Source organism: Monodelphis domestica, chromosome 1 (assembly GCF_027887165.1).
Source record: "Monodelphis domestica isolate mMonDom1 chromosome 1, mMonDom1.pri, whole genome shotgun sequence".
NCBI lineage: Eukaryota > Metazoa > Chordata > Mammalia > Didelphimorphia > Didelphidae > Monodelphis > Monodelphis domestica.
In genome coordinates, this window is record NC_077227.1 from 619,841,011 (window position 1) to 619,859,757 (window position 18,747).

General features: G+C 34.7%; 1 protein-coding gene across 2 annotated transcripts in view; it reads left to right on the forward strand.

The window, feature by feature from the left end:
- The window catches only part of ESF1 (ESF1 nucleolar pre-rRNA processing protein homolog), a 109,773-nt gene that overhangs the window by 87,627 nt on the left and 3,399 nt on the right, over window positions 1-18,747 (forward strand). For both annotated transcript variants that reach the window (XM_007476666.2, XM_007476667.3), the window contains exon 12: window positions 15,893-15,966. In XM_007476666.2, the coding sequence (XP_007476728.2) occupies window positions 15,893-15,966 (74 nt within the window). The remainder of the gene's footprint in view (window positions 1-15,892; window positions 15,967-18,747) is intronic.

Below are 18,747 nucleotides of genomic sequence, written 5' to 3' on the forward strand. Positions count from 1 at the left end.
GGTTTTTTATTGTTTTTATTTTTTTATAGTTGTAGATTATAGTCCTTGGGTGTTAGCAGCCATTGCTGTTAGTTTTTTCTTCCCTTCCTATTCAGAAGTGTGAGTGAAGAAGGTAGGCAGGTCTTTGTATAGAGCCACAGAGCAGTTTTTGCCCTGAGGCTATTTTTCAGTCTCCCCTGCTTCTGCTGTGTATAGCCCCTCTCTGCTCTATCTCTGTGCCCAATCTCTGCATTCTTCAGCCTCCTGGGGTCCCAGGTCTCACTTTTTTCTGGGATAAATCTGTAGGGTCCTCAGCCAGCGATTGTCCCACGCTCACTCTGATTCTGATGCCATAGGTGGAGTAGAGGAGAGATGATCAGCTGGTGCTTTGATAGGAGTAATTTTACCCCCTTATAGTGTGGAAATGCCCAATCCCTGCCTACCTTCAAGGCTATGCTCTATGGAAGTGCCCCTTCATTTGTCTGATTTTGGTTTTTGTCCTTTTGAGGCACTTTCTATCAGTAGGTGGTGAGGAGAGGAAGTCTTTTGCTTCTACTCTGCGGCCACCTTAGCCCAGAAGTCTCCAGTACATATCCTTTGACCCACCAATAACTATCATTATGAGATTTTTGTCCAGAAGAGATAAAAAACAAAAAGGTAAAGGACCTATATGTACAAAAATATTTAAAGCAGCTCTTTTTGTGGTGTTAACGAATTGGAAAGTGAAGAGATACCTATAAATTGGAGAAAGGCTGAATAAGTTATAATATAGAATTATAATGGAATACTATTGTCCTATAAGAAATGACAGGTGGGAGGAACGCAGAAAAACCTGGAAAGACTTATACAAACTATAGCAGAGTAAAATAAGCAGAACTGGTAGAATATTATACACAGTGGCAGGAATATCGTACAGTGAACAACTGTGAATAATGTAGCTATTCTCAACAATACAATGATCTAAAACTATCCCAAAGGACTTGGGGGATGGGGGGGGGGGGTAAGAATGCCATATTCTTCCAGAAAAAGAACCAATAGAATCTGAATCCAGACCAAAGAACTTTTTTACTTTTTCTTAATTTTTTTGTTTGTGTTTCTCTCCACAAAAAGATTAATATGGAGAAATGTTTTACATGATTGCTACATAAAATCTATATCAGATTGCTTAGGAGTAAAGAGTGGGAGAGAGGGAAGGAGGGAGAGAATTCAAGACTTAATTCAATTCTTTTTTTTTTTTTTAAATTTTAAACATTATTTTATTTGGTCATTTCCATACATTATTCACTGGAAACAAAAATCATTTTCTTTTACTCCCCTCCCCCCCTCCCACCACCTTTCCCTCTCCCATAGCCGACACACGATTCCACTTGTTATCACATGTGTTCTTGACTCGAACCCATTTCCCTGTTGTTGGAATTTTCATTATAGTGTTCATTTAGAGTCTCCTCAGTCTTATCCCCTCCAACCCTGTAGTCAAGCAGTTGCTTTTCATCGGTGTTTTTACTCCCACAGTTTATCCTCTGCTTGTGGATAGTATTTTTTAGATCCCTGCAGATTGTTCAGGGACATTGCATTGACACTAATGGAGAAGTCCATCACCTTCGATTGTACCACAACGTATCAGTCTCTGTGTACAGTGTTTTTTTGGTTCTGCTCCTTTCGCTCTGCATCACTTCCTGGAGGTTGTTCCAGTCTCCATGGAATTCCTCCACTTTATTATTCCTTTTAGCACAATAGTATTCCATCACCAACATATACCACAATTTGTTCAGCCATCCCCCAATTGATGGGCATCCCCTCGTTTTCCAATTTTTGGCCACCACAAAGAGTGCAGCTATGAATATTCTTGTACAAGTCTTTTTCCTTATTATCTCATTGGGGTACAAACCCAGCAGTGCTATAGCTGGATCAAAGGGCAGACAGTCTTTTACCACCCTTTGGGCATAGTTCCAAATTGCCCTCCAGAATGGTTGGATCAATTCACAACTCCACCAGCAATGAATTAGTGTCCCCACTTTACCACATCCCCTCCAGCATTCATTACTTTCCATAGCTGTCATGTTAGCCAATCTGCTAGGTATGAGGTGATACCTCAGAGTTGTTTTGATTTGCATCTCTCTGATTATAAGAGATGTAGAGCACTTTTTCATGTGCTTATTAATAGTTTTGATTTCTTTGGCTGTGAACTGCCTGTTCATGTCCTTTGCCCATTTGTCAATTAGAGAATGGCTTGATTTTTTGTACAGTTGATTTAGTTCTTTATAAATTTGAGTAATTAAACCTTTGTCAGAGGTTTTTATGAAGATTGTTTCCCAATTTGTTGCTACCCTTCTGATTTTGATTACATTGGTTTTGTTTGTACAAAAACTTTTTAATTTGATGTAATCCAGATTATTTATTTTGCATTTTGTAACTCTTTCTAATACTTGCTTGTTTTTGAAGTCTTTCCCTTCCCAAAGGTCTGACATGTATACTATTCTGTGTTCGCCTGATTTTCTTATAGTTTCCTTCTTTATGTTCAAGTCATTCACCCATTTTGAATTTATCTTGGTGTAGGCTGTGAGGTGTTGATCTAAACCTAATCTTTCCCACACTGTCCTCCAATTTTCCCAGCAGTTTTTATGAAATAGTGGATTTTTGTCCCAAAAGCTGGGATCTTTGGGTTTGTCATATACTGTCTTGCTGAGGTTGCTTGCCCCCAGTCTATTCCACTGATCCTCCTTTCTGTCTCTTAGCCAGTACCAAATTGTTTTGATGACAGCTGCTTTATAATATAGTCTGAGATGTGGGACTTCAAGGCCCCCTTCCTTTTTTTTTTTTCATTATTTCCCTGGATATCCTTGATCTTTTGTTCTTCCAAATGAGCTTTGTTGTGGTTTTTTCTAAATCAGTAAAAAAAATTTTTGGAAGTTCCATGGGTATGGCACTAAATAGATAGATGAGTTTGGGTAGGATGGTCATTTTTATTATATTGGCTCGTCCTACCCATGAGCAGTTAATGTTCTTCCAATTGTTCAAGTCTAGTTTTAGTTGTGTGGAAAGTGTTTTGTAGTTGTGTTCATATAGATCCTGTGTTTGTCTCGGGAGATAGATTCCTAAGTATTTTATTTTGTCTAAGGTAATTTTGAATGGGATTTCTCTTTCTAGTTCTTGCTGCTGAGCTGTGTTGGAATTATATAGAAATGCTGATGACTTATGTGGGTTTATTTTGTATCCTGCAACTTTGTTAAAGTTGTTGATTATTTTGATTAGCTTTTTGGTTGAATCTCTAGGATTCTTTAAGTAGACCATCATGTCATCTGCAAAACTTAATTCAATTCTTTGAAGAAAATTGGAAATTCTTTTTATACATAATAGGGGAAAATTAAATTTTAAAAAAGGAAGAAAGAAAATATTAGGATATGGGATGAGGAGTCTCTTTTTCAATGTCAACCAAAATGTATTTTAATATGTTGTAATATTTTCTTTGTTCTAAGATTCTTATATCACCTCAAATCATGGGAAGAGATGTATGAGAACAAGGATAGACTGTCAGGTAGACATCTCTCTCTGAACTAGAAATGGCTTGGATATTACATTGTATCATTTCTTATAGTACAATAGTATTCTATCACACTTACTACAACTTGTTCAGCCATTCCCAAACAAGCCCCACTTTTATTTTTATCTCTTGGATAGATACCTAATAATCGTATTGCTGTATCAAAGTATATGCATAGTTTTAAAGCCCTTTGGGCATAGTTCCCAATTGCTTTCCAAATGGTTGGAACAGATCTCAACTGCACCAGTAGTACATTAGTATTCTGTTTTCCCAAATCCCTTCCAACATTTATCATTTTCCTTTTCTGTTATATTGGCCAATCTGATAGGTGAATAGTGATACCTCAGAGTTGTTTTAATTGGAAACAAATACTTATTAAACATTTACTATGTGCCAAAAACCATGCTATAAGGAGATGTTGAAAAGGAATTTTGAGTTGGTGAAGAGAGGCAAAAAAGGTTCCTTCCCCCCCCCTCCCCCCCAGTAAAATATGAGGCTGACAGAATAAGGGCAATGGGGGAATCTTGAGGGAAGGGGGTTTGGAAGAGTTCTTTGAAACAGGGTTAGAGAATCATTTTAGGTAGGAAGATTGCCTTGCTATAGTGAGCACTCAGTTGTTTGGTTTTTAAGTCCTTAACAACCTGGCCCCTTCCTACCTTTTCAGTGTTAGACTCTCCTCTTCTCTGTGAATTATGTTATCCAGTGACCCTAGCCTTCTTGCTATTCCCGACACATAACAGCACTCAATTTCTTGTCACTTATGCCTAGAATAGTCTTACTGCTCACCTTTGCTTTCCAGCTTCCCTCAAGAGTGCTCAAATCATACTGTATATATCTTTTATATATTTTTGGCATATTGTCTTTTCCATTAGAATGTGAGCTCTTTAAGGGCAAGGACTGTATTTTTTCTTTTATTTGTATCCCCAGAACTTAGTGAAGTGCTTGACACATAGCCCTTAATGATACTTGTTGAATAATTACCTATCAGAAATTTGTGGTAGAACTAGTGAATGAAAAAACATTTATTAAAGACTTATTATGTGCCAGGCACTCTGCTAAGCCCTGGAGAAACAAATATAAAGTTAGACAATCCCTGTTTTCTAGAAGCTCGCATTTCAATTAAATAAAATAACACATGAAAAAGTTCAGCTGCAGGGCAGATGGTCAACTTAGTTTTTATCTTGGTTATTTGATGTACTCCAAAATGCTTCAGAGCACATCTGGAGTGCTATCATTGAATTCTGGGCACCATATTTTAGGGGAGGACATTGATAAACTAGGGAATCTCTTCAGAAAAAGACAGCCATAGTGGTGAAAGAACTTGAGTCTATATTATATAAGAATCACTTGGAGAAAATGGGGATGTTTATCCTTGAAAAGACTTGCAAGAATTATAAAAGCTGTCTTCTAGTATTGAATGACTTTTATATGGAAGGATTAGACTTGTCCTTGGTCTAGATCATGGATTTTGGAGCACTAGGTAAGTTGTAAGGGAGCAAATATAGATTAAATATCAGGAAGAACTTTCTAATAATTTGATTTATCCAAAAGTAAAATTAACTATCTCAGGAGGTATAAAGGATTCTCTTCTTGTCAGTCTTTTAGCAGACTGATAACTGCTTGCCAAGTGTGTTTGTGTAAGGTTATTCTTTTAGGGATGGATTGAACTCGTTGGCCACTGTAATTCTTCTGCAATTCTTAGATGTGTTGTTTATGTAGCCTGACAGATAACTAAAGAATTGGAAATGTTTTAGAATATGTTTTAAAAACGATAGTTATTAAAATGAACTGTATTTGTAGAGATGGCTCAGTCTTGTGTAATAGTCCCCAATAGTTTTTCCCCATATGTCTAGAATAGTGAAAAGCAGGAGACCTAAATATTCATTTTATCCCTACTACTTTGTTACCATAAGTGATTGAGAAAGTCATTCAGCCTCTCTAGGTTTGTTAACCTTTTATGTGAAATGAAGGAGTAAGATTTGATGATTGAGGTTCCCTGCCAACACTAGGTGGGTAACAAACATTTATTAAGTGCTTAGTATATGCCAGGGAATCTGCTACATTCTGGGGGATACAAAAAGAAGAAAGGCAGTTCTTGCCCTTAAGGTGCTCACTTCCTAATGGAGGAAGACAACATATTAAGAGAATTTGGAGGGTAGGGTGGGATAACAGATACTTGGGTGAGATATGGTGGCAGAGTCCTTAAAGTCAGAAGAGAGAGTGGAATGAAGCATTGCTCTCTATGCCCATTCCCCAGAATAAAGGCCCCAAAAGGAACTCACAGGTGGAATACAGAGTCTGTCATGACAGAAGGACATTGTAAGGTGAGAGGGCAGCTTAAACATGTGATAATGTCTTTAAGGTTCACAGGACATAAAGTATAGTAATTATAACAATAACTGATCTTTATATAATGCCAAAGTATTATCTTGGTTTAGCCTGAAAATCTCATGATGTAGGTACTATGGATCTCATTAGCCTCTCATTACCTTCAGATGAAGAAACTAAGACTACAAGTTTGTGACATTCTGGTGGTAACAGAGCTGTTCTAAAGTATTGAAAGTGATAACCATGTCCTCCTATCTCCAAGTCTATAATGTGATTCAGTCACACTCTCTTCTGAATCCACGAATTTATAAACTACTAACCTGTTTATATGCCACTTAATAGTCCTCAATTCTTACACTTTACTGAAATACATGCTTTAGTTACTTGAAATGAACAGAAAAACACTTCAATAAATCATTTTGGAGAACTACATAAATCTCATCCTTTGTACATTTCCTTTCCATTCTCCCCTACTTCTCTTGTCCATCCATAAAATTGCATACTTATCACAGACATTCCCAAAAAGCCATGATTCTGGGACAGAGCCAAACTGGCAAAGGAAAGAGACTCATTTTATGAATTTTCTCTACTTTTTGACTCTGGTGACTGGTGGGACAGAGTGACTCTTAACAAGGAAATCTAAATTACTTTAAATTATTTCCTGGTGGTTATATCTTTAAGTACTGACATCATATTGATCAAAACAAGATTAAGATGTATAAAGAAAGGCAGTATAATATGTAAGATTCCTGTGAACTGGAAAGGAAAATGGAAACTTAGCATACTCTGTTTTTTATCATACCTGAACAGTTATTTCCAGAAGTTGATGGATTTGAGCCAATTTCAGGGAACCAGGTTTGCATTGGAGATATATAAAAGGTTGTAGTTTCCTTGTTCTAATTCCAAAGATTTTCTTCATTGGCATCCTGGTTAGGTTGTAAAGTTTAGGATAAAGTTAGTGGGATAAATTTAATGATCTTATACCATCTTATATATCAGGATTCTTAGAACTAATGTCTCTAAATTGTGAACAAGATTTTAGAGATGAATTGGCAAAAGTTTCCTGGGAAAATGAATATAAAATTATCATAGCTTTTAAAATGACTTTTTAATTATCATCATTATTATTGTTCTAAAATGCTTCCTGAAAATAGATCTTTACACTTGGACTTTTTTTTTTTCCAAGAGGGAATTTCCTAAAAATATTTTCTACCTTGTCAAGATCCACTTTATGCTACATTTAAATATCTTTAATAAAGTATTATATTAAGGCCTTTTCTTTCAAACATTATTCTTAAAACTATATAGTTCCAAAATTCTAAAATCCCCTCTGCCTCTTTTTTCATAACTCCAAATTTTTCCTCTCAGGATTCAAATCAATGAAATAGCAGATAAATTTATATCTCCCTTCATACAAAATTTTTAAAAACCCTTACCTTCCATCTTAGAATCAACTGAGTGGGCTAGGCAATGGGGGTCAAGTGACTTGCTTAGGGTCACACAGCTAGGGAATGTCTGAGGCCCAATTTGAACCTAGGACCTCCTGTCTCTCAATCCACTGAGCTACCCATCTGCCCCCCATACTATATTTTTCAATGATTACCTGAAAGGTCTACAACATGGAGCATGATAAAGATTGCTGATAGTCATATAGATTTAGTTGAAGATGACCCTCAGTAATCTTGTATGTCTATGGAATCCCCAGAAAGAAAATATAAATTTTTATTTATGATTATCCATAAGACATAAGGAAGAATAAATGGAAAATTAGAGCAATTTTTTCTAGTTATTGAACCAGGTCAGTTATGCTTAGAAAGGAACTGAGTTTAAAAAAATTGTTGTATACCCACTGCTTTTAGGGCACCCTAGTAGGCAAAGTTATGAAGAGTTGGAATTTGGATCTATTTCACCATTTTGTAGCACAGAATTATATTTGTGATGTTGAAATAAAGTGACCCAGGTGGGCTATACTAGTACATTAATTTTTAGTGTTTATTGTAAATAGTTTCTTGCAAAGATACATTTTGCTTTTTTAATACTTACAGAATAAAAGATGTTGAGCCAATTCTCAGTTACTAAAACCAGTAGTACAGCTTGTAGATTATTTTGGCATTTTCTTCTATTATTTCTCCTTTTTGTTCTTTTCTCTTTGACCACTTCATTGCTTAAAATCTTCCATGGTCAGGAGTTGAAGAAAGTCAAACTTATGTAGGGCAGTTAGTTAATTGATAACATTTTTCTTGAAAGTATTTGGAAGTTAGGTGAACTATATCACTATATGTATAGTATATGTGTATAGAAGTACAATTAGAAAATGAAGTATTTCAAAAATACTTTTATTTTTTACTAATGAGCTTTTAATTCCTCAGTGTCACTTAGATGGGTATCTATTTCAAGGCCCTTCATTATGTGGGACAAAGAATCATATACCATTTGAATATACTATACCTTTGCCCAAAGCTGTTTCTTAAAGTCATGTAGATAGACCTATAACCTCCAAAGCATTGGAAAATTAAAGTCATTGATACCACATTTGGTATTTAACCCTCACTAAGTTAGAATTTAATGTTAATACTCTAGATTTGTTACAGTTTTTCTTCAATGATGAGCTTTGTGATTTCCTATAAAATTCATACCTTATGGAATTTTTTAAAAATATGTTTTATGTGGTTTCAGAAACTCCAGTGGCTTTGGTATAATATTTTTTCACAAAGGGAACTAAGTTTTCAGCCTAATTTTAATGTGCTTAATTGTCTTGACCATTTTATATACCTAAATTGGATTGAGACAGTTGGGTTTTCCATTTCAACTAGTTGAGAATGAACTACATCATGTATTAGTTGTAATTCAAAAAGAATTTATGAGGCATTTGTTATAGGCCAAGCACTAGGGAGACAAAGCGGGGGGGTCGGGGGGGAAGCTCAAGGAAATCTCATCCCCATGGGGAAAACAGAATGTACAATTATAAATAAATACAAATTTCAGGGGGAGAGGGCACAGGTCTCATAATTAGTCTAAAAATAAAAAATAGATTCCAGAGTATACAGTGAAGAGATAGGAAACAGAGGGATAGGAAATGTAAAGGGATAGACATTGCCATAGATGAATACCAGGTAGTATTCCAAATAGATCTATAAGGACATTAGATTGTCATCTCTTTCACAGTAGCAAATATAATGTTTCTGACTTTTATTGGTCATGTATGTACTACATTGAAGACCATTTGCATTTCTGTACTCTAAATATTCAGAATAAAAAATAACAAAGGGGAATTGTAGGAGCTAAAAAAATGTATGATCATAGGATATTTGGTAAAATTTTTCCTTTTTTTTTTAAATATTTCAGAGAAGGTCTTGTGACAGAAATCTTGGAATAGAAAAAATGAAATACTAGATAAAAGCTAGAGAGGAACTCTTACCCATATATGTGTAAAGTGCTTTGCAAACTTAAAAACTCTTTGTAAAAGTCATCATTACTATTTGTCTCCCCTTTTTCAAATGAAGTTTCTAATTTAATTCATTTTTTTCCTATGGGAAAAATTCTCTGGTTTTCATGATGAAAGTCAAAGGCAGGACTGACTACAGGTATTTCGATCATAAAAATCCAGTTTGCACACAAGATTCTGAAGAAAATCTACTCGGTGAGGAGGAGATACCCAATATTAATAAATCTATGCCTCCTTTATTGTTTTTAATTTTTTCCAAAGAAGCAATACCTATTTCGGTAAAAATTACTCATTCCTATATCTAATTTATTAAATAATAATGTAATTGACTTTACATTTTCAACTTTATATTTTCTTCATATTTTCAACCTCATGGAATCAGTCCAGATATATTTCTTTTCAGCAGTCTTAGTAGATGTAGTTTATTACATGGCAATGGAATCATTAAAGAATAGAGAGAGTTTCAGAGTAAGGAATTTAGATTAATTTCCTTTCATACTCCTGCCTAACCTAAGTCTGAATAATTTCCAAAAGAGGGGGGAAAGCTGTTAGATTTTGGAATTTGTGTTGTGTTTTCTGACACTGACTATCATAGCATATATTAATTCTTTATTTGGTCCCCATTCTTAAACCCCCAATATTGATTATATTAAAATTGAATGTAATCTTTAGCCCTAGAAATCTTTTCCCCCTTGCCCATTCTATAGGCTTTATTTTTATGACATTTCAGCAAGTTGTAGGTCATTAAGGAAAAGCTCATTAAGGGCTCTTTGAAATCATTTCCCACCACTGTATATGAAGATCTTTATCTTTTTATTATTATTATTATTATTATTAATCACATATAGCCTGATTTTCATTTTTGCCACAAAATTATCTCCTGCACATTTAGCATTGTCACTGACTTCAAAAGAAATTGTTGACTTGAAAAAATAGGCAGCAATGTTAAGAGGTTGGACATCAGAGCTTGATAAAATGAAGTTTCAACTGTAGTCACTTATTGGAGAGGTATCAATCAGCAAATATTAAGTTCCTATTTTGGATATTATTATTAAATATTAATTTAAGTTCCTATATTCCATATTTTGAACCTTAGAAATGTTTGGTAATATGTTATTATTACTTATTATTAGAGTATGGTTTATATTTCTCTGAATGGTATGCACTATAAATATATATATATATATGAACTTCCTAAAAAAGCCAAAATCCTACTTTCTGCTAGATGCCTTTTGGAATCCCCATTAATATTACTAGCTTCAGCTGGAAAGATCCTAGGAATACCATTTTGAATCAAATACAACCAATAGTGATTATCTAGAAAACAGTTATTTACTGAAAATACTCAGTGTCTGACTTAAATAAAATTTGGTTCTTTTCCAGTAATTTCATGAAAATTCAATACATAAATGGGCATACTAGCTTCAAAAGACATTGCAGCAAGAAATAAAAAGTGAAGACTTTGAGCAAAAGTGGTAAAATGCCTTTGAAATTCATTTTTATTTTCCTGACAGCAAAGCTTTGATATTCTTATTAAAAAAACTTTAAATATCCAGGTTGGTGAAGAAGGTACAGGAACCAGGAACCCATCTGATTTCTATCAAATTACCCTCCAAAAAGTTGTGATATAATATCTCAAAATGAATTCTGAAATAACATAACCCATGAAAAGACAAGGTAAAATAATTTTTCAGCTTAAAACAACTTAGAAGGCTGGCAGGAGTAATCTAGTACAGTAGGCTGGAAGTGGAGCACAGCATACCAGGGCAGGGCCTACTTTTAGCAACAGGTGTTGGGTGGAGCTAGATTAACAGAAAAGGTTTCTGAAACTCAGCCACAAAAGAGATTACAGGAATCTCTTTGCTGGCTCTGGATGCTGGTCTCTTTGTCTCACTGCCCATATACAGAACTAGGTCACAGCCCTGGGACACAGTTATAGGGTGAGGGTGTGACAGAGGCTGGCACTAAAAAAAAGATGTCCCTTCTGTCACAAGAGGGACCATCAACATACACAAGCACTTACAGCCACAAGCTTGGAATATTGTTCTTTTCACCATAGTTAAAAATGCCCAGCTAACAGTTTTTTTAACCAACAGTTTTTTAAACTAGAAGGAAAGAAAAAGGCAGGAAAATAAGCAAATAACAAAAAAGGAAACAACATAGAAAATTATCTTGTTGACAGGGTAGACTCAAACTCAAAGAAGACAAGAGTCAATACTGCTGCATTCAAAACCTCCAAGAAAAATATTAATTGCTCTTATCCCAAAAAGAATTAATGGAGGAGCTTTAAAGAATTTAAAAATCAAATAAGAGAAGTAGAAAAACAATTGGGAAAAGAAATGATAGTGAATCATGCAAAAAGAGTCAATAGTTTGGTAAAGAAGTCACAAAAAAATACTAAAGAACTTAATATCTTAAAAAATAGAATAGGCCAACTAGTAAAAGAGGCACAAAAATCCAAAGAAGAGAAGGACATTTAAAAAGCAGAATTGGCCAAAAGGAAAAAGATATATAAAAATGCACTGGAGTAGAACTTTTTTGAAAGACCTAATTGGCCCATTGGGAAAAGAGGTACAGCCACTCACTGAGGAAAAGAATTCTTTACAAAATAGAATTGGCCAAATGGAAAAGGAGGTATGAAAGCTCACTCAAGAAAACCATATCTTAAAAGTTAGAATTGGGCAAGTGGAAGCTAATGATTCCATGAGACATCAATAAAGAATGAAAAAAATAGAAGAAAATTTGAGTTATCTCATTCAAAAAACAACTGAACTGGAAAATAAATCCAGGAGAGATAATCTAATAATTGTTGGACTACCTGAAAGCCATAATCAAAAAAAAAAAAAAAGAATTTAAACATATGATTTATCACTTGTTTATTTGCCTATATGTTTTAGGGTTTGGCCTTTACAAGATTATTCACTTAAAAATGAATAATATAAAAACCTGTTTTGCATGATACTACATGTATGGCCCAGATTGAATTGCTTGCCAACTCTGAGAGTGGAGTGGGAAGAGGAGAGGGAAACAATTTGGATTATATAACTTCAGAAAACTTGTGTGGAAATTCATTATTAAAATAAAGAAAATTTTTTTTAAAGAGGAGAAAAAAAGGAGCCTAGATAACATCTTTGAAAAAATTATCAAGGAAAACTTCTTTGCTATTCTAGAATAAGAGGGGAAAATAGAAATTCAAAGAATCCACTGATCATCTCCTGAAAGAGATCTCAAAAGGAAAACTTTAAGAATATTATAGCCAAATTCCAGAACTCCTGGGTCAAGGAGCCAAAGAGAACAATTCAAATTAAAATAATTTAATTTAATATTATATTAAATTTCAATTTAAATATTTTATCAGGGTAACACAAGATTTATTAGCAGCTTCTACAATAAAAGTTTGGAGGGCATGGAATCTAATATGACAGAAGGTAAAGGTAAAGGATTTCAACCAAGAATCAATTTACCCAGCAAAATTGAGCATAAATCTTAAGAGGAAATAATGGGTATTCAGTGAAATAGAGGACTTTCAAACAGTCCTGATCAAAAAACCAGAGCTAAATGGAAAATATGACTCAAATACAAGACTCAGGAGAAGCATAAAAAGGTAAACTAGAAAGAGAAAAGATGTTTAATAAGATGAAACCATCTACATCCCAGCATGAGGAGATGATTCTTGTAGCTTCTGAGAAATTTGTCATTATTAGGGCTGTTAGAAGGAATATACATAGATGGGGCAAAGGTATAAGATGACAAGATGACATAAAAATAAAATTAAGGCGTGAAAAAGATGAATGCATTTGGGGGAAGGGGAAAGGGAAAATAGAATGGGATAAATTATTGCATATAAAAGATGAATGAAAAAGCATTCCAGTGGATAGGAAGTTGGGGGAGATGGAGAGGAGCAAATGAGCCTTACTCTCATCACAATTGGCTCAGTGAGGGAAGAATATACACAATCAATTGAGTATAGGAGACTATCTTACCCCACAGGAAAGTAGGAGATTAAGTGAATAAGAGAAGGTGAGGTGGGGTGATAGAAGAGAGGGCAAATTGGGGAAGGTGGAGGTCAAAACCCAAATAGTGTTAAATAGAATGGAGAATAATAAACAGTAATCATAATGGTACAAAAATATTTTTCAAGACTCAATACACAAAGAGAAATGAGCTGAATATATAAGAATACACGTCATTACCAATTGATAAATGGTCAAAGGATATGAATAGGCAGTTCTCAGAAAAAATAATTAAAGCTCTTTATAGTCATGCAAAAATGTTCTAAATTACTATTATTTAGAGATTGTAATTAAAATAACTCTGAGATACCTCTCCATACCTATCAGATTGTCTCTTATATTCAGAAATGGAAAATGACAAAACTTGGAGGGGATATGGGAAAGCTGAGACACAGATGCACAGTTGAGGACATTGTGAACTGATTCAGCAATTCAGGAGAGCATTGGTTTTGTTTGTACAAAAACTTAAATTAACATAAATATATATTAAGTGTATCAAAAAAAGTTTTTGTACAAACAAAACCAATGCAATCAAAATTAAAAGGAAAGCAAAAAACTGGGAAAATATTTTTATAAAAAAACTCTGGCAAAGTTTGAATTTCCCAAATATATAAGAAACTAAGTCAAATTTACAAAAAAACAAGCCATTCCCCAATCAACAAATGATCAAGGGACATGAATAGGCAGTTTTCACATGAAGAAATCAAAATTATCAGTAAGCACATGAAAAAGTGTTCTAAATCCCTCCTGATTAAAGAAATGCAAATCAAAACAACTCAGAAGTATACCACCTTACACCTAGCTGACTGGCCAATATGACAACAAAAGAAAGTGATAAATGTTGGAGGGGATGTGGCAGAATTGGAACACTAATACACTGCTGGTGGAATTGTGAATTGGTCCAACCATTCTGGAAGGCAATTTGGAATTATACACAAGGGGCTTTAAAAGACTGCCTGCCCTTTGACCCAGCCATACCACTGCTGGGTTTATACCCAAAAGAGATAATAAGGGAAAAGATTTGTACAAAAATATTTATAGCGGTAGTCTTTGTGGTGGCAAAAAAAAAAAATTTGAAAAATGAAGGGTTGTCCATCAATTGGGGAATGGCTGAATGAATTGTGGCATCTGATGGTGATGAAATACTATTGTGCTGAGGGGAATTCCATGTGAATTAGAAAGACCTCCAGGAATTGATGCAGAGCTAAAGGAGCAGAACCAGGAGAACACTGTACATAGAGACTGATATATTATAGTACTATGAAATGTAATAGACTTTTCTACTAGCAGCAATGCAATGAACCAGGACAATTCCAAGGGACTTATGAGAAAGAACACTATCCACATCCAGAGAAAGAACTCTTGGAGCAGAAACACAGAAGAAAAACATATGAATAATCATGTAGTTTGATGGGCATATGATTGGGGTTTTGGCATTATAAGATCACTCTACTACAAATATAAATAACATGGAAATAGATTTTGGACAATGATACATGTATAACCCAGTGGCATTGCTTGTCAGCTCCAGGAAGAGGGCTAGGAAAAATCATGAATCATGTAACCATGGAAAATTTTTCTAAATTAAAAAAAATTTAAATTAAATAAAATAATTCAGGAGAGCAATTTGTACCTGTGCTCAAAGAGCTTAGACCCAGCAATGCTGTTACTAGGTTTATATCCCAAAGGGATAAAAAAGCAAAAGGGGGAAGGTCCTATATATAAAAAAATATTTCAAACAGGTTTTTTAGGGGGACAAAGATTTGAAAAGTAAGAGGATGTCTTGGAGAATGGCTGATTAAGTTATAGTATATTATTATAATGGAATACTATTGTCCTGTAAGAAACGACAGGCAGAAGGAGCTCAGAAAAGCCTGGAAAGACTTATATGAACTCAAGCAGAGTGAAGTAAGTAGAACCAGGAGAATATTGTATAGTGCAGAAATATTTTACAATGAACAACTATGAATAATAGCTGTTCTCTTCAATAAAATGATCCAAAACTATCCCAAAGGATTCATGATTTAAAAAAAAAAAGTCATCTACTTTCAGAGAAAACGAGCTGAGTCTGATTCCAGACTAAAGCAAACTTTTCATAAAAAAATGTTTTTCTATTTGAATTTCCTTCCAAAAATAATTAATATGGGAAAATGTTTATATTATTACACATGTAAAATCCATATAAGATTGCTTATCATCCACAGGTTTGGGGGAAGGGAAGGAAGAGTCAATTCAAAATTCAATATTCTTTGAAAAATGTTGGAGGGGGCAACTGAGTAGCTCAATGAATTGAAAACCAGACCTTAGAGACAGGAGGTCCTAGTTTCAAATCTGGCCTCAGACACTTCCCACCTATGTGACCCTGGGCAAGTCACTTAACCCCCATTGCCTAGCCCTTACCATTCTTCTGCCTTGGAACCAATACATATTATTGATTCTAAGGTGGAAGGTAAAGGTATAAAAAAAATGATGGAAACTGTTTTTACGTGTAATTGGGAGGAACAGAGGATAAAATAAATTTAATACTTTTTAAAAAATGATTTTGGTTTGGTTTAAAATAAATTCAAAAATGTCTTATTGTTTCAGGTACAAAGAAAAAATCCAAAAAAATCTCCAAGGATGAAAAGGCTCCAGAAGAAGCCGAGGTGGAAAGACAAAATGTAAGCGTTCAGAGTTATTATACACCCAATGGTTAGTCAAGATGTTTCAATAAAACATTTCGTGTGTCTGCATATTTCAGCTGTGCTTTGTAAACCTTAAAATTCCTTAGACTTATAAATGTTGGAAATTTCACCATTGGGAAATTTCATACTTGGAAAATTTCTTACTGATAGTCTATTGGAATGTGAACCCCATTGGCATGGGAGGTTCCTCCTCCTCCCTTCTTAAGATTACTTTAGGACAGAAACCTTTTGCTGAACAATGGAAAGGACTTTGACCTATGCTTAAGCATAGAACAGGAATTTCTTTGAGTCATGATTGGTTTTAGAATTGATACAATGGAGATACTTGGAATCAATCTCCACCCTACTCAGTCCTAACAGGATTGAGGAAGGGCTGCAGCCTAGATCAAAATTTAATTATTCCAATCTCTACCCTACTCAGGTTAACAGGATTTAGGAAGGGCTGTAGCAAAGGATCAAAGATTTAATTATTTGAAAATATGACCTTCAACAGACATGTGCAAAGCCAGAGACCTCTGGGCGGTCCTGGGTTAAGCTAGAGCCTCCATTGGCACAGGGAAATTGATGGAGAGTGATTGGTAGATGTGAGAACTGAGGGGAGGGAACTTGGATGGTTTCCTTAAAGATAGAGGGGTCTGAAGACTCAGGGTGGTGGTTGAGGAGTTTGTCTGAGTGGTTGGAGTGTGCTCTGAGAAGCTTGCTCTGAAGGAAGCTGAAGGTGGGGGCCTCTGAGACTGTTTCTCCATTTTGGTCACGTGAGTAATAGGGACTGATCTCTTTTCTTTGCCCCAGCTATCTAAGGGCTTGGGCCTTTTGGCCCAGCCTAAACAGAGGGGGTATTTAAGCCCTATTCCCTTCTCTCCCCTTTCGCTCTCTCTCTCTCTCTCTATCTCTATCTCTAATTCCTTTCTTCCTCCTGTTTGTAATTAAACTCTATAAAAGGCTGACGGCTGATTTGAGTTTTCATTTAGGAATTACATAGCTGAATTCCTTGGCGACCTTAAATTAATATATATATCAGTCTTTTAAAGTGATTTCCTTGTCACAGCTTCTAAATATAAACATTCATAAAAATACATATTTAGCTTTATCTGCTACAAAGGGAAGATTTGATTCTTAGTCACATATAGCAATATATCCTTATCCACTTTTTAATTATTGGGTAGTTTCATAGGTTATTAGCCATCTTTTTTTTTTCTGCACACACTACTCAATCTCCCAACTCTGTGGCTCTTCACAAGTTGTCCTCCATGGCCAGGAGATGTCCTCCCAACTCTACTCTTCTTCCTGTGTTCCTTTAAGACTTAGTTCAGATCCCACCTTCTGTAGAAGGTCCTTCCTTATGATCATCCTTATCCTACCTTCCCCTGAGACTGCCCTCATTTACTCTGTATGTATCTTTTATCTTTAATTTTTTTGCCTGTTGTCTTTATTATTAGAATGTGAGCTCTTTGAATTTCTGACTTCCCACAATCCCTGGTATATAATAAGCGATTTAAAAATGCTTCTTGACTGACTGAATATGGACTAGTGAAACAACACACATTTTTATGGCCAATAAGTTTTAAGTGAAAGGTTTATAATTTTTCTGGTGCATGATGTGCTTTTTTTTTTAATTGATATATTTTTATTTTATATTATTTTCATTTCCCAATATATACTTCCCCCATTATCCAACCTGTAAAGTATCACTTGTAATAAATAATTTTTAAAAAAGATAGTAGGGGAAGAATAATTTAGCAAAACTAATAGTGTTCTACATTCAAATCTCTCACATCTGCAGAGAAATATGGGGGAAGAGGAGAAAGGTGCATATTTTACTGTATGTATCCCTTCTTCAGAATCATGCTTAGTCATTAGAGTTTCACAGCAATCAATTTTGGTTCTTTGTTCTTTCCATTAATTTCATTCTGTATATCATTTTCCTGCTTGTGCTTATTTCACTTTGCATCAGTTCATATAACTCTACATTTTTCTTCATTATCATTTCTTATAGCACAATAACATTTGAAATGCCCTAGTATGATATTTTTCCATTCTCTCTCTTTTAAATCCTTACCTTGTGTATTGTTCAAAGGCAGAGGAGTGCAATGGGGATTAAGTGATTTGCCCAGGGTCACATAGCTAGAAAGTGTCTGAGGTCATATTTGAACCCAGGACTTCCTGTCTCTGAACCTGGTTCTCAATCCACTGAGCTACCCAGCTGCCCTTGATTTTTTCCACTCTCAATGTGATAGGTGTCAACTTTATTTACAGTATTTTGCTATTATAAAAAAGTGCTGAGATAAATATTTTAACATATGGTGACATGAACTCCTTGGGGGTATGTGCCTTACAACTCTGGAATCTCTGGTCAAAAAGTGTGGATATGTGAGTCACTTTCTTAGCTTAATTCCAAAATGCTTTCTAGAATATTTGTACCAATTCACAGCTCCATTAGCAGTGTATGTCTAATGTCTTTATTATACAGTTTTGTTTAATCAATTATCTGGTATATTTATGCTATACATATATATAAGGTGTACTTCATTTAGTTAGGATAATTAAAACTTGAAACTTAACAGTATAATCAGTACTGAATTTTATAGTCTTTCTCATTGAGATTCTGGCATCTTTCCAGAAAAATAATTAATAAAGAAAATATTGTCAAACACTCAGTTAAATAGATGATATACATTCAGGCAGTGTATTTAGCCTAAAAGAGAGGAGACTAATGCTTTAGTTTGGGCTCTGTTAGACACTTTGTGGCCTTAGGCA